General features: G+C 38.0%; 1 protein-coding gene across 2 annotated transcripts in view; it reads right to left on the reverse strand.

Annotated features, from left to right (window-relative positions):
- The window catches only part of KCNH7 (potassium voltage-gated channel subfamily H member 7), a 527,395-nt gene that overhangs the window by 107,569 nt on the left and 403,138 nt on the right, over positions 1–16,688 (reverse strand). For both annotated transcript variants that reach the window (XM_089660084.1, XM_089660093.1), the window contains exon 9: positions 7,286–7,485. In XM_089660084.1, the coding sequence (XP_089516210.1) occupies positions 7,286–7,485 (200 nt within the window). The remainder of the gene's footprint in view (positions 1–7,285; positions 7,486–16,688) is intronic.

The following is a 16,688-nucleotide window of genomic DNA, read 5'->3' on the forward strand; positions in this document are numbered from 1 at the left end:
CTTTAAGCCATCATGAAAGAAAAAAAACGCATTTCCCAAAAGGAAAAGCACAACTCAATCCAATATAAAAACAAGGCAAATATTCATTTAAAATACCTCCTGTTCTTACCAGTTGGTGGTGGTAATCCATGGATTAAAAGTTAGAGCAAGCACAAAAAGAGATAAAACTATTATAAGTATGTTAGAAGACAAAAACACAAACAATAAATCTGACAACTGCTACCAATCATACACTGCAAGTGAGCACGCAGCTATACGATTACTAACAGGTGCTGTATAACAGTGCTTCTTAACTCCAGTCCTCAAATAACCCCAACAGGCCATGTTTTCATGACTTTCTGGCCATTCAATTATTGTTACTGGATCAGTCATTATTACAGTAGTGTTCTCTTAAAAAGTATACACACACTTTATTCTAAGTTTTGAATGGAGTGGGAAAGGGTTAAAAACCCTGTTTTTGTGTCTGTATCTCATTTTGGAAATTTCACTGCACTTCCTTTCCCAGAGACACAACAGGAAGTTAGAGGAACTCTCTCCAAAATTAGTTGAAACAAAAACAGCTGTCCCCATTGCAGAATATTCTCTCACTTTCTGTTTTGGTAACAACTGTAAAGTTGTATTTCCCATCACTCTTTTCCTGGTGCCAATGGTTACCAGTAAAAACAGAGAGGGTGAATCCCCCCCCCCCCTTAGGGTAAAAAGACAGCAATTACAACCTAAGAGTTTTCAACACTTTCACACTCGATTTAAAACTAAAAGAAAAACTTTTTGTCTATAGACACACTTGACATTTGGGATGTGTACCACTGGTGATAAAAGGCAACTGTTAGCTTCTAAAAGGTTGATTGAATGAAGCCAACAGAGATAGACCTTCTAGTTTACAGCTTGTTTAGCTTTGCTTCTGTCCGAGAGGAGGACCTTCTCCACCAGAGGTGCTCATGGCATGTAAAACTGCAGAAGATCACGCATATAAATGTGGAAATTTTTGAGCTTACAATGCTGTTTATCTACATTGTCTCTATACTTTGAGCTTCTTTCCATACTGGTCTTTTTTGCAGTGAGGGACATGTAATGGTTGAAAAAAAGCATCTGCTGTGCTGTCTTCTTAGTTAGCTCATAGTGCTGTGTCAATAATTTGTCATGTATTGTGTTTTTTTTTTTGTATAATGAAGACTGTACTGCAGGGGTGTCCAACCTTTTGATTGTCCTGGACCACATTGGAAGATAATGAATTGTCTTGGTTCACACAGAAAATACACTAATAAGAAGGATAGCTGATGAGCAGAATGTTGGGCAGATGACAAGTTAATGATCACTGATATCTGAGTAATAAAACCTAATTTGTTTGTAATATTTTTTATTATAAAATTAAAAGAAAGCAACCTAAAACTATTGCACTATTTGACAGTTTTTGATAAACAAACACATCAATATCTGGTTTGAGGACTGTAGTAGCAATTCTCAATGAATTGTCAAGGTGCTCATCAGATATTTTGGTTCTAATTTTGCCCTTCGTGTGCTTCATCCTGGAAAATAGTTGCCCACAAATATAGGTGCTTCTCAAAACTAATGACATGAATAAGGCGTGATTGTGAAGAGTGGGATATTTTACTTTGAGAAGTTAAAACTTATAAAAGTCCAGTAAAGAGACACTGTCAAATTGTGTTTGCTAAGAGTATACACATTTTTACCCAAAATTTTTTAAAAATTAATATTTTTATGTAAGTTTATGACTTTGTGTTGGGCTGCATTCACAGCCGAATTGGGCCGCATACGGCCTGTGGGCTGCAGGTTGGACAAGCCTGCTGTACTGTATATATTGTAGGTAGTAAAAAACAGACACAAAACACAATGTAAAAGCAACATAAATAAAATTGACCAAAACCATTATAATTTCTCTTTAAAATGTTGCAAAGGATACCCTTAGCTGAAATGTCAGAAGTGCTTACTTACAGATGTACCTCTAGGGGTATATGTAACAAAAATTTAAAAAATTTGTTTTATTGGTGTTGTATACTTGCAACTATAGGGTGTTTGGTGGTTTCAAAAAAATGACCACAAAGGTCCACTACCTGTTGCCTCTGATGGTCCTTTTAGAGAAAACCATGGTTTGACTAAAAGTGGACCATCGTGCGCATGGTATGGGAATCTGAACCATAAACCTATAGCACAGACAGCACATAGATTCAAGTGACAGCATTATTAGCTAAAACGGGTGCCATCTGATAGGTAGATTGTACATGCAGCACATAAAACCTTCTCTCCTAGCTATCACTGAGATGATGCATACATATGTTACTTACAGATGATTACAAATGTTGCTTACAGTATGCAATGCAATGTTTGACTGGGTGACTAACATCTGGGAATCTTTGCACTGACAGAAATCCATAAAACACAATTTACTAAGATTTTCTGAGGACTTTAGTTCAGAAACACTATTCTTTAGTCTTGGAGGAAAGGTAGAGTGGGGGAGGTATCCAACAGTGTTGTAAGGGGTCACAATGGGTAAGACCAGTCCCTACAACTGGAGGCCCAGAGGACCTCCTTTAACATATCCAAATGTCTTCTCCAATGCGCTGGGAACTCAGTAGTAGTGTGGAAAGGCAGTTTGTTGAACTAGTCTGATGTGACCATGCATTTCAAGATGTTGATTTTTAGCAATCAGAACCCACTGCTGGTAGGTATTGCTTTGGAAGTTTGGTAAGGAAATCAAGTTAGAAATAAAGTGTTTAACCACATTTCTTACCTCTACATGTAACCTAACCCTAAAGATTGCATTACCTAAATTATTAACCCTAGCTTCAAACTAACCATTAACTCTGAACCTCCTGTAGGCTCGCCTTATATTATAGGTTGGTTCTGTGTGTCTGCTTGCCTCCTCACTTCATCTTCAAAGTGCCCGGTTCTGTGGGTCAAGTGCTGGCTCACCTTTTCCCTCGGCTTTAGTATTGGCTACCTAATACCAAAAACAATGATGCCAATAGAAAGGCACAGGGAAAGAAAGATGGACCAGCCAGGATAACTGAAGTTGTATGTGATATTTGCCTAACAGATTCTTTCTGCCCAACAGATTTCATTGGATTCCAGAGCACAATGAAGACAAAACAAGAATGGCAGCTGTAGATGGGGCCACCTTAGAATCTAAACCCTAACTTTTAACTAAGAACTTAAGTTGACTCTGTTGCTAGTTTTAAAATTTTATAGAGACACTGGATTTGATTGACAGCAACAAGAACCAATGGCTCTCACTGTTGCCTGTCCAACCCTGTGTAAAGAGAGAGAGGAGAGAAGACTGCAGCCCAGTGCTGGATCAATACAGTGTTTAGAGGTGGAGGGGGGCACAGTTTTTTTCCCTTAATGCAAGGAATGCATTATGGGAAAAACATTTTAGCTTTAGAACCACTTTCACACTTTAAATCCAGGCCTTGGAACCTGCTGTTGCTGACTGCTCTGTCTAAAAATCCTGTGTATTATTCAGTGTAGAAGTTCAAATTTTCCTGATCTGCATGTTAGTGCTTTAGAATGTAATCAAGACAGAAATATGAGGCCAACACAAATTTTCAGAATGTAGTCCACACTTGCAGTCTCCATATTTTTCTTAGTACAGCTTTATCATTTTACCTGTACCACTGTAAATACCTTTTTGCATAACCACTGATGCCAACTTACTCCCTGCAAACCCACACTTACCTTGTCAAGTATTAAAATTAGCAATATTGAAATCCCCTCTCTTTTGCTGAGAACCACTGATTCATCCTTCAGAACAAGCAGAGAGCTGTACAGCTTCCCTCTTCTGAAGTTTACTATCCACTGTAATGTTCTGATTGGCTAACACTAGAGGGAAGACAGTGTACTTGCTGTCACTGGAGGGCTAAATCTTCACGCTTGCCCTACGAAATACAGGACCCATCTGAGCAGTTCAATCATTTGCCCTCCAGATTAAGGTGAATTATTTTGGTGGTGAGAAACAGTCTAAACAATAGTGAGCAGGGGGTTAGTAAGGGAGGCCTTGATGCAGCCCATGCGTTAGAGCTAGGAGGGAAGGTGCCAATAGTTACCAATCATATATCCAACAAACAATTTTCTAGTGTAGGTGAGACAGTGAAGGCAAGAATGTGAAAATAACATTTGTGACATCATGCTCCTGGCTTAGTTAGTCAGTCATGGTGGTAAATGCCTAAAACACAAATTGCAAAACTTTGCTTGTACTCACAGCAGATGCACTGGCAATGGTATCGGAGCTGAACATTGAATGTAATGCTATCAAGTGTTCTGGTTAACATATGCGCATACAGTATTATAGGTTTAATTTTTTGATGGGAAGGACTTGAGGATGGTCATGCACAGCCCAATGGAAATGATTAGGCACTGCTTATGTTTTTTAATGGTGAAAGCTGTCATTTTAATCCTCTCTTCACTACCTACTAAGTTGCTGACCAAGAATAAGTAGGCAGAAAAGGAACCTAAGCTTTGCAGACTTCACCTGCAATTTTGCTTCAGGTCAGTGACTAATTAGATAGAAAAGATCAGGATGACATCATAGGAGCTTGCACCTTTAAAGATACCCTCTCACCAAAATGCTATTATGGGCTGAGAGTGGGCATTTAGCACTTACTGTACTCCCTATTTTGTATCAACCTGTTCTTTTGTTTTGCAGTAATCCTCTTTTCAGTTTGGAGTCACTATTGATCCTTTCTGCAATTGAAGAATCAACTTGAGCACCCCCCTTCCCCCTAACATCACCAGGGCACCAGCAGCTAAATGGTAAGCCTCATGCAATACTGTACTTGGGAGCATGATGAGGCTTTCATCTACCATGGCGACTCAGAATCAAAAAAGAAGATTGCTGAAAAAAATACAAGAACAGAAAGTTACAAAACAGGGATGTAAAGAAGGTTCTAGAAGCCTCCTTTCATTGCATCTGTTCAGATCACAATGGCGGAGATTTACTAAAATTGGATCTGGTGCGGTTGTGCATGGTAACCATTCAGCTTCTAACTTCAGCTTGTTCAGTTAAGATTGTCAGTAAAACCTGGAAGCTGACTGGTTTCTATGCAGAGTTGCACCAGTTTTTGCACCATGCAATTTTAGTGAATAACCCCCAATGTGTATTGTACATGTATGTACATTACCTCTTTATAGAGGTAAGTTGGTATCTGCAGCTACTACATCCTCTATTCTTACAAGCTTTCTCTAAGATTATTACTAATTTAACATTCATATTTCTAAAAATACACATAACATATTAATTAAATGTTAACTTTGTAACTATTCTGATTTGTTACAGAACACTGCATATGACATTTAAACAATTATTTTCATTTGTGTCTTGTTCATGTTACAAATACATTTCACACATGGGTAGTTTTGTGTTTCATGCACTTTTACCAATTACAATAGTCTATGTAGTTCTAAATATCCTTAAAAGCTAGAACAATGGCACACATGTGGATCAGAATTGCATTCACCAAGGATTTTACTATTGATTCACTGATATTCAACCTCTATCATTCTACTACTAGCAGTGTCTGAGATTCTAAGCCTTGAGATGAAAGACTTCACACTGGCTAAAATAAAGGTCTCTGCCCTTTGGATGAGTAACTGGAAGTGAAGATGTCTTATTCTGATTGCATTATTGCTACAGTGTCTGTCAGTAGGTTGTGTGAATTCTCTAAGATTTCGGTAAGGTCTATTCAAGGACAGATATATGATAAAATTCAGATTACTGGTTGGTTATGGAAAAAAACAACACAAAAGCCTTCCTTTTTTAAAAATAGCTGTCAACCATACTTAGGGGTCTATTTATAAATAAAAACTTCTGTGCGATTGTCCCAAGCATTCACACAGCTGCCATGAATAATTGCTGTAACTTGTGTAATATGTGTATGCCCTATGATCATCAAATCCATCTAGTTACTATTATGCAATATTTTCATGAAATACCCAATTAGAAAAATACAACATTATGGCCACTAGAAGGAGCTGACAATCATAGATTGTTAACAGATTACACAAATAAAGGTGATTTGTGACAGCTGTGCGAATGTTTGAGACATCTGGACATCAATTTTTAATTTTTATAAATAGACCCCTTAGTTTTAATCCAAATTATTTTCATTCAGAGCAATATGTTTTAGAAATACATCATAAAGGTAATTCTTCAGATTTTAGGATGAGTTCTGTACCCAACTCTGCCATTATTAGTCTCTTGTTAAACTTTTTATCAATCATAAAGCTCATGCAGTTCCTAGTTGGCATTCTATTAGTATGGGTACAAGGTGTACAAAAAGTATAAAGCCCTTGCTACCCTACCCTGGTGCCCAGCAGTGATCACCCATTACTGACTATGATCTTAGACTTTGCATTGTAAAGCTGGAGCACGACTGCTAGACAGAAAAAGAGAAAGTACCCGTGTAGGTTCCTAAATTCCAAGGGAAGATTGAGCTGGTTAATATACTAGCCACATGCACTTCACTTGTGTGTGTGTGTATATATATATATATATATACACACACACATACATATCTGAATCTTAAAATGTAATGCACCTGTGCTAAATATTGTTGTCCGTTTATTCTTAAACCTATCACAAGACTTGTTAATTCAAATAGCACAAAATTAAAAACTGCATAAGCAAGGGACACCTTTAATGAACCTAAGTGTAGAAATAATTTGCAGATCTGGAAATATACAGTAAGTGTAAAAAACGTTGTCCCAGTCTAGACCCCACCTCCCAAGCCTCCCTTTTTCTATTCCTCACAGAGACCACAACATATATTAAGGCCAATAGAGAGGCCGATAGAGGGGGTGTGGGTCCAAGACTGACATGTTACAGAAAAAGTCAAGGTTTTCATGATTCTTTTATTATGGTTTGCTTATGCTTTTTTAAACTATATACTCAGTTTGAATTGCCCAGGTTTGTGACATATTCACTTTAAATGGGAAGGGGAGACACTATGATCCAAGTTATGTCATTAACATGTAGCATACCACATAGTTTCAAGGGTGGTAGGAAAGGGGTGCAATACAAGTATTTCCGGGTTTTCAAGTATATTTTGTTATGACAGTTCCGATATGGATTACTGAAGAATGCAATGTTTCAAGCCATTAACTATTCCATAGTGTTTCATTATTCTGGCTAATAAATGTGTGACTGCGGCACTTTCAGCCAGAATCTGAACAAATGTTGAATGCATTCATGTAATTGTGCACATGAAAAATGCATTTCTCTGATCTCACACAAAACGTCTATCATTATGCATTTATCAGAGTAGCAGCATACCATATTCATGTCAATGCCATTGGTGTAAGTCCAGGCGTGTTGGAAGTACTCTTCAAGCCTCTGGCGTAAGGGGTTGGGAATCTGATGAAACCTTATAAACTCTTTCACTCGTAGCATTTGCATATGGTAACGCGCAGTTCCTGAATATAATCTTTGGATTATTGCAGATACATTTCCAAAAATACTTGCATACATTAATGCTGGATTGAAAGGAAACAAAAAATTACACAGTGAGAAATGACATCAAATGGCATAAACTACACAAAAATCTGCAAGCATTTAACAACTATAAAAAGAATGCTCACCAGCCTGTAAAGAAAAGCTAAAGACTTTTGTTAGACATCTAGGTCCTTTTTAAAATATTATTGCAAGTCACATATTTGTTTATAAAATGTTATATGTTTTATTATATATATATATGTTATATATTTAGAATAAGTACCTTAAATGATTTACATGCTATACTTACATTTTATTAGAAATGTACACAATGACCTAACTAAAACAAATGCAGCAATATGTAAACGCAACCTGGCCCTAAGGTACTACACAGCCCAATACCTTCTAGACATGCCACTAATTTTAGCATTGTTTTCAATAATTAAAGCTGAAATTGAGGCTCCTTTAATCAAGCAGTAATAAAAATATGTGCAAAATGAAATACTGTAAAGTATAGTTTGTGTTTTAAAACTAGAAACAAGAAAAAGAACAATGCTGACAGTATAACATGTAGTTGCCTATACAACTGGTGTTAATAAATGGGCAACTGACTCTACCCACCAGCAGCATGGGATGTATGGCCAAGATGAGTTTGACTCCACCCAACAGCAGCACAGAATGTATGGCAAGGTTGAGTTTGACTGCAACAACTAACATAAGAGGAAGTATAGCAAGGCTGAGTTTGACTCCATCCACCAGCAGCATAGAGTGTATGGCAAGTTTGAGTTTGACTTGACCCACCAGCTGTATAGGACATATGGCCAAAATGAGTTTGACTCCATCCACCAGTAGCATAGGATATATGGCAAGGTTGAGTTTGACTCCACCCAACAACTGCATAGGACATATGGCCAAGATGAGTTTGAACCCACCTTCCTGCAGCATAGGGTGTATAACCAAGATGAGTTTGACCCCACCTACCTGCAGCATAGGGTGCATAACCAAGATGAGTTTGACCCCACCTACCTGCAGCATAGGGTGTAAAACCAAGATGAGTTTGACTCTACCCATTAGCAGCAGAGGATATATGGCCAAGTCGAGTTTGACTTCAGCCATCAGGAACATAAGATGCACGACCAAGCTAAGATGTTTTGCCCAGGTAGCCAAGTGATACGCTTGTGGAAAATTGCATAGAAGCAAAAAAAATCTATCTGGTTCTAGGTTTTTGAATTTCTGAAAGTTTAACAGGCCACATTGTTCAACATTACCTGAGGCTTAGATTTTAACTGGGCAGTTTTCATGGTGATAATGGCTAACAAATAATGATGTAAATGTCTGAAATGCCTGTCCTTGAATGATGCAAATGAGTGAAATGCTTGTCCCTGATTGTAGAGATTTTCCAATAAGGAAAATCTATGTGACTGAGGAGCAATAGTTCCTTTTTATTAACAGAGACAAATCTCTCACTGTGCAAGTACTTCAAACAAATGTCACCGTAGTTAGGAAGAAAAGTCAAAACAGGTCCACAAATTGGACAAGAACAATACAATTCCTCATTGCCTGTTGCAAAAACAAAATGAAAAGACATATATTGTAAATCACCATTTGTCACACAGCTGCTCCAAAAGTGATATACAGTAGAGGAAAAACAAAATGGTACAGTTAGACTTATGACATTTCAAGAGGATGAAGATTCCATCATTTACTGTATATTCGGCACCAGGCAGTATACAGAAACAAACACCATGATCTAGAGGAGCACGCTAGCTAACATAATATGTTGTACCTTTTGTTGTACCTTACAAACATGTTTTTAACAATTTTACTTTAGAATGCACATAATTCGATCAGCTAGACTTCTGGAATTGGTGACATCAGTTTTCTTCTCTCTATTTCTCCTTTTTTCTTAATTCACAAATACTCTGTTGTAACAAGTAGTTATCAAAAAGAGAGGCATTATTTGTACAACAAAATGCACATTATACTGACGCACTGGAGATAGCAAATCCTCTTATTAATAGATGGAGGAATCCTAAATTCTCATGAAAAGAATTTTAATGATGGCTAGAAGACAATTGCAGAAACACAAGGAATGTGGCTCAGCCTCTTCTTCCTTACTCAGAGGGACAAAGCATTCACACTTCGCTGCTATTGTGATGGGGAAGATGGCCGGCATTTGTATGTTAAGGTTCTATAGAGTCATCTCTTTTGCTCTTGAGTGGTATTGATAGACTTCCTATGTATATCTGGTATTAAGTGGTGATTCCCTCAGTAACCTCATGGCTAAGCACGGAGCTAGTCAGATGCTCCTTGGTCTGTTTCCCATTTCATAGGAACTGTCTCTACCTATCTATATGTGTGGATACATTTCCCTAGTGAAGGATTTATTAATACAAATAGGATCTTTATATTGTAGTTTGCGTTTACTTGGAAGACCCCTGATCTACTGGACTTGTGACTCATATCTGATTTTAGTCACTTTGCTATGTTCCATATCCATATAAATTAAAGGCATGTGGATCCAAGTGAAGCACTGGATTTATGTGAAACTAGGCTATATAATTGTATCATCTTGATCTCTCAGGATATGGATTACAAAGTGTGTGTTTTATTGTATAAATAAAGTTATATTTTTCTTTCCCGTTTGTATTAAGTGACACTTATTACATCCCCCACTCCATTCTCCTATGTTGGAAAATTGGAGTTTTCTTTTCACTTTCTATTTATAATATATGTCTGGGGGACGGTCTCTGCCTTTTAATGGACACAGTCTTCTTACCCACATAAAGAAAAAAGCATTCATGGCCACCTAAATGGTGGATCTTTGATAAATATTCCTCCATCCATAATTACTGTCCATTTTGGTGAACACACAAAAATGTAAGATTGGGTGACTTACTGTTATCTTATTTGCTCTTATCTTTAACCCTAACCCTTAATTTAAATCTAATCCCTAACCGTGACCCTCAATCCAAAACCTTAACTAAACCAAACCTTACTCTTGACTCTAAATTCAAACCTCAATATAACCCAAAACATCAAGATAAGACATATTTCATATTTCCTTAACTGATAATAATTGTATCACTGCTGATAATCACAAGATACACAAATTAGCTCAAAGCCTAAAGAAAACAATTAAAAAAAGAAGACTATTCAAAAAATATCCCTCATTTAAAATAAGGTCAAAAGGTTGTGTTATTCTCTATATTTTATTCAAGGGGAGCCTTATATTTTCTCATTGCCAAAGAGAAACATGGAAGCTACCTTTGTTGACAAGTTTAGAAGGTGCAGACTTCATGGCCACCATCTTTGTCCTTTCATCACTATTTGGTGAGGGAATAGGACACTTGCTGAACACATCAGTGACTTGCTGAAGCTAACTATACAGTGAGGATCGAAAGTTTGGGCACCCCAGCTAAAAATTTGTATTAATGTGCATAAAGAAGCCAAGGAAAGATGGAAAAATCTCCAAAAGGCATCAAATTACAGATTAGACATTCTTATAATATGTCAACAAAAGTTAGATTTTATTTCCATCATTTACATTTTCAAAATAACAGAAAACAAAAAAATGGCGTCTGCAAAAGTTTGGGCACCCTGCAGAATTTATAGCATGCACTGCCCCCTTTGCAAAGCTGAGACCTGTCAGTGTCATGGATTGTTGTCAATCATCGTCTGGGAAGAACAGGTTATGTCAATCTCAAAGGTTTTAAATGCCCAGACTCATCTGACCTTGCCCCAACAATCAGCACCATGGGTTCTTCTAAGCAGTTGTCTAGAAAACTGAAACTGAAAATAGTTGACGCTCACAAAGCTGGAGAAGGCTATAAGAAGATAGCAAAGCGTTTTCAGATGTCAATATCCTCTGTTCAGAATGTAATTAAGAAATGGCACTCATCAGGAACAGTGGAAGTTAAAGCAAGATCTGGAAGACCAAGAAAATATCAGACAGAACAGCTCACAGGATTGTGAGAAAAACAATTCAAAACCCACGTTTGACTGCACGATCCCTCCAGAAAGATCTGGCAGACACTGGAGTTGTGGTACACTATTCCACTCATAAAGAGATACTTGTACAAATATGGTCTTCATGGAAGAGTCATCAGAAGAAAACCTCTTCTACGTCCTCACCACAAAAATCATCGTTTGAACTTTGCAAATGAACATATAGACAAGCCTGATGCATTTTGTTCTGTGGACCAATGAGGTTAAAATTGAACTTTTTGGCCGGAATGAGCAAAGGTACGTTTGGAGAAGAAGGGGCACAGAATTTAATGAAAAGAACCTCTGTCCAATTGTTAAGCATGGGGTTGGATCAATCATGCTTTGGGGTTGTGTTGCAGCCAGTGGCACAGGGAACATCTCACGACTAGAAGGCAAAATGGATTCAATAAAATTTCAGCAAATTTTGGATGGTAACTTGATGCCATCTGTGAAAAAGCTGAAGTTAAAGAGAGGATGGCTTCTACAAATGGATAATGATCCTAAACACACCTCGAAATCCACGGGGGATTACATCAAGAGGCGTAAACTGAAGGTTTTGCCATGGCCTTCACAATCTCCTGACCTCAACATAATTGAAAATCTATGGATAGACCTTAAAAGAGCAGTGCGTGACAGACAGCCCAGAAATCTCAAAGAACTGGAAGACTTTTGTAAGGAAGAATGGGCAAAGATACCTCAAACAAGAATTGAAAGACTCTTGGCTGGCTACAAAAAGCGTTTACAAGCTGTGATATTTGCCAAAGGGGGCAGTACAAGATATTAACTCTGCAGGGTGCCCAAACTTTTGCAGACGCCATTTTTTTGTTTTCTGTTATTTTGAAAGTGTAAATGATGGAAATAAAATCTAACTTTTGTTGACATATTATAAGAATGTCTAATCTGTAATTTGATGCCTTTTGGAGATTTTTCCATCTTTTCTTGGCTTCTTTATGCACATTAATACAAATTTTTAGCTGGGGTGCCCAAACGTTCGATCCCCACTGTATATGGTTAGATGTTTAGTTCAAATGTTCAAATGAAAATTGTTCATCAGAACCTTCTTTCTTGCCATGATTGAGTAAATGAATTAATTTGAAAGCCCTAAATTCTGCAATATGAATGGAATCCTAGACATATTAAATAGGGTTCATAACAATTTACACATATTCAAAATTAAAACCACATTCAGTTAGAATTTTGTTTGTTCAAGAAAAAAATTCCATCCTGCTCCATCAAATTTTTTTCTAAAACATTTCTAGAAGAGTGAGTAAAAAAATCGAGTCTGTTCCATTTTTTTTATCAACGTATAGATCTATGTTTCTCTTACGGTTAGTTTTAAAGGAGGAGTCAGCAAGTCTGCAGAGCCAGGAACTAGTGGCAAGATTTTTAAAGTTTTACATACTATTTATTCACATCAGTCACTGTCCTCAAGAATTTAAGGCCCTAATCTCATATGCAGACATACACATTCTGAGGCCAGTTTGGGCCGGAGCTAACTGACCATTGGAGTGTGGTATGAAAACAGAGCACCTGGGGGAAATCCACACAAGCACAGGAAGATCATACAAACTCCATGTGGGTAGTGCCTGCTTGGGATTAGAACTAAGGATCCTAGTAATTCAAGATAGAAGTACAAAACACTAAGCCACCATGTTTATTTTACTGGTGTATGGCAGTAGTGAAGTATAAGACAACCTTAGACAACCTTAAACAACAGTTCAGCAGTGGTGGCCCCATGCTTCCTGCCTAACTGGTTCCCTATAAGGTAACGTTGTACAAGGGAGAAGTGAGAGATAAAACTTGTCCCTATGTTGTCAAAGTCAGACCGGTGATTCCCATATTTTACGGCAATCTTACTTTAATACACAAGTTTACAAAAAAAAGGCAGGAAAGAACTCAAATTTGTCAACAAACAAAGCACGTTTCCTGCTTTGTAGTTCATGCCAAATTTTTGAGGCAGAACATGTAATATTCTCCTGATATTTATACTAATGAAACCTATTTCTAGATCATTAATCATAGCAAGATACCTTCAGAGACTCTAAGACCTTAAAAACCTGACAGAGCTAATTAGCGGTTGGTTTAAAGGTCTCGCTAGGGAGAATTATAGATCACCTTCTTGCACTTAGGCTACAATTATTAAGGTTGAATATAATCGCAGGTCCATAATGCTCCACAGCGACAAAAGCAGACAAGCCAATTGGTTTCAATTTGATAGATATAGTGAGGGATGTGGGAGTTCTAGGCTTGTTTTATAACCTTTCATTCCAATTAATTCCCTGTCCAGGGTGACATGGATAAAAATCAATTTAGATTTCTTTCTGGTATTGACGTGATGTTATCTACTCATCTTTGTAATCTTGGTAGACTACTAGGGAAAGTCAGAAATTGCATTGTATAGTATGGTCTGCTTTCAAAAACATCAATCGGGCCTTCACATTTCCCACATTCACTTTGCATTTAGAAAAGAGTCCTCACAATTTAAATCCCAACTCCAGTGGAAAGTTTTTGTTTAATTTTGGAAAGATAAGGCCAAGGATTAAAGCCTCTGTCAGGTTATTAGTGTTGTACCCTCTGTAGAAATCTCAGTTAAATGCCACCAACTAGCCATGACAGAAAATCAGGGGAACTCTGCAACTTCAGGAAAATAAACCAATAAAGTAGGATTTGGAAGGGTCAGAACCTCTGTCAGGTTTTTACTGTGGTGTCCACACTTAACAGATTTCCCTTTACTTCCTGTCATTGTGACACTTTGTATGGTGGAGTGTCAGCAAGAGGATGGAGATCTCTCCAACAGGGACATAGACAACAATAAACACCAAAAAGGTTCTAACCCTTTCATATACTGTCCAAATGTTTAAATGATGGCTCCAGTATCCACTTGAAGAGCAGGGCTGTTCTGACACTTTTTGTTTACAAGTAAAAATAAGCATTTTTTGCTAGAAAATTACTTAGAAGCCCCAAACAATATATATATTTCTAGCCGAGGTCCTAGAGAATAAAATAGTGGTTGTTGCAATTTTTTATGTCATGCGATATTTGCACAACGGTTTTTCAAACAAATTTTTTTTTTAAAAATACACTTTAAACACAATATATAACCACATTTTTTTGGTAACATATAAAAGATGATGTTACACTGAGTAAATAGATACCTAACATGGAATAGTGACAAACTATGATACTTAAAGTGATAATAAACCTAAAAATATTTTTTACCTTAATGCATTGCTTGCACTAAGGTAAAAAACATTTTTTTTAATCCTCAACACTGTGCACGGCTGCATCTCTTCTCCCCTTGCTTCCTCTTCACACAGGGACTCGAACAGCAGCAGGATCCATTCGATGTTGCTGCTGTCAATCAAATGCGGTGAAATGGAAGTTGGGGGAGGGTCTAAGTTCCCTGCAGCTCCATAGACACTCAGGTTGGGAGCGAGCACGCAGCGTGTGTCCCCTTAACAAACGGCTTGCTATGAGGACACACAAAGAAGAGGAGGAGCCTCTTCTGAATGTTATTGGCAGGGAACCCAAGAAGAAGAGCTTTGGGGCCGCTCTGTGCAACATCAATTCACAAAGCAGGTAAGTGTAACATATTTGTTATTTTAATTTGAAAAACAATTCTGCCTTTGGTACCACTTTAAAAATCTCCATAGGCGGCACTTTAACATTTTTTATAGTTTACCAGTTTAGAGTCACAGAGGAAGTCTAGTGCTAGAATTATTGTTCTCATTATAGCGCTCACATGTGTGGTGCAAACACCATTTACATATGTGTGAGTGACCTACGTATGCGTTTGCTTCTGCGTACAAGCAAGGAGGGAGAGAGGGTACTTAAAAAAAAATGTAATTATTATTTTAATTTTTTTTTACACTGTCCCTTTATTTATTTTTTTAATCACTTTTACTATTATAAAAGAAATGTAAACATCCCTAGTGATAGAAATAACGGATGACAGGTCCTCTTTATGGAGACATCTGGGATCTATAAAACCCCAAATCTCTCCTCTACACTGGAAAGCATGAGATTAAACAAAACATTGATCTGATGCTTTAAAAAAAGAAAAGCAGTGTTTACATCTGTCAGAACCATAAGTGAAGTCATGACATTGTTTCTGGTCTCCTAGACCAGACTTTCTCAACCAGGGTGCCCAGGCACCCTGGGGTGCCTTCATGCTTCTTCGGGGTGCCTTGGCAAAATGCCCAAAAATGTAATACAAGCCAGCAGGTGGATCAATCCTGCCTTTTAGTACACAAAGCCACAGGTTTTCATTGTGCACTTTATGACCTTCTAGCTGCCAACATCCTAACAACCAATGACCTCATCAGTTGATAAGGAGGACCTCGGGGGAATGCACATCATCCTTGTTTGGCTCTCCCATGTCCCTCTCTGTCAGCACTGGGGTCACATTAGCAGAATGAGGGAGAGAAAATGAGAGAGACACACTGGAATACTAGTCGGTACCAGTGTACAAAGGTGTATTTGCTTTGGAATAATAAATCACTTCTAACGTTGGGTGTACTATTTGTGTAGAATTGTTTTTTACATTTTAGATTGGGGTGCCTTGAGATTGTGCAGACTTTTAAAGGGTGCCTTCAGATTATTCATAACTGTAAATGGTGCCTTGACTGAAACACTGTCCTAGACCATAGAAATGCTTGGGGACCATCTCTATGCTCAGTTCTATGATAATCCGACAGCACCACTGGGTCACATACTGGGCTCCCTGATCACACAGGGGAGGCTGGAGAAGGGCTAATCAGTGACTAATCAGCTACTAGGATTGCTTTTAGATGAAAATGCATCACTGGATGAAAAAAAATAACGGGGTTATAGCATACAGCTGCAGCCATAACCCCAGTATACCCACTTGAAGCCAATCATATATTATTTGGCATCAAGTGGGTATAGACTGATTTTAAAGCTTAGCAACCAATACAGAGGTGTGAACATGAACATGCTGTGATGCAAATACAGTTAAAGCTGAATTCCATGTACAATGTACCGTATTTTTCGCTCCATAAAAAAAATGGGGGAAAATGTCTGTGCGTCTTATGGAGCGAATATGGAGCGGCCGGCCCGGAATTCACGCCGCTGCCGCCATGTTAGAATACCGGGCTCTTCTGTGCTCCTCGGTCCTACCTGTTCCTCAGTCTAGCGGTGTCCTCACTGTCTTCTATCCCAGGGCCAGCATCTTTAGTGTGGGCTCCTGGCTGTGATAGCTTGCGGTTTCACAGCCAGGTGCCCACTGCGAATGTGT

Source organism: Staurois parvus, unplaced genomic scaffold, assembly GCF_062004578.1.
Source record: "Staurois parvus isolate SC_StPar_1 unplaced genomic scaffold, SC_StPar_1.0 ptg000031l, whole genome shotgun sequence".
NCBI classification, from domain to species: domain Eukaryota; kingdom Metazoa; phylum Chordata; class Amphibia; order Anura; family Ranidae; genus Staurois; species Staurois parvus.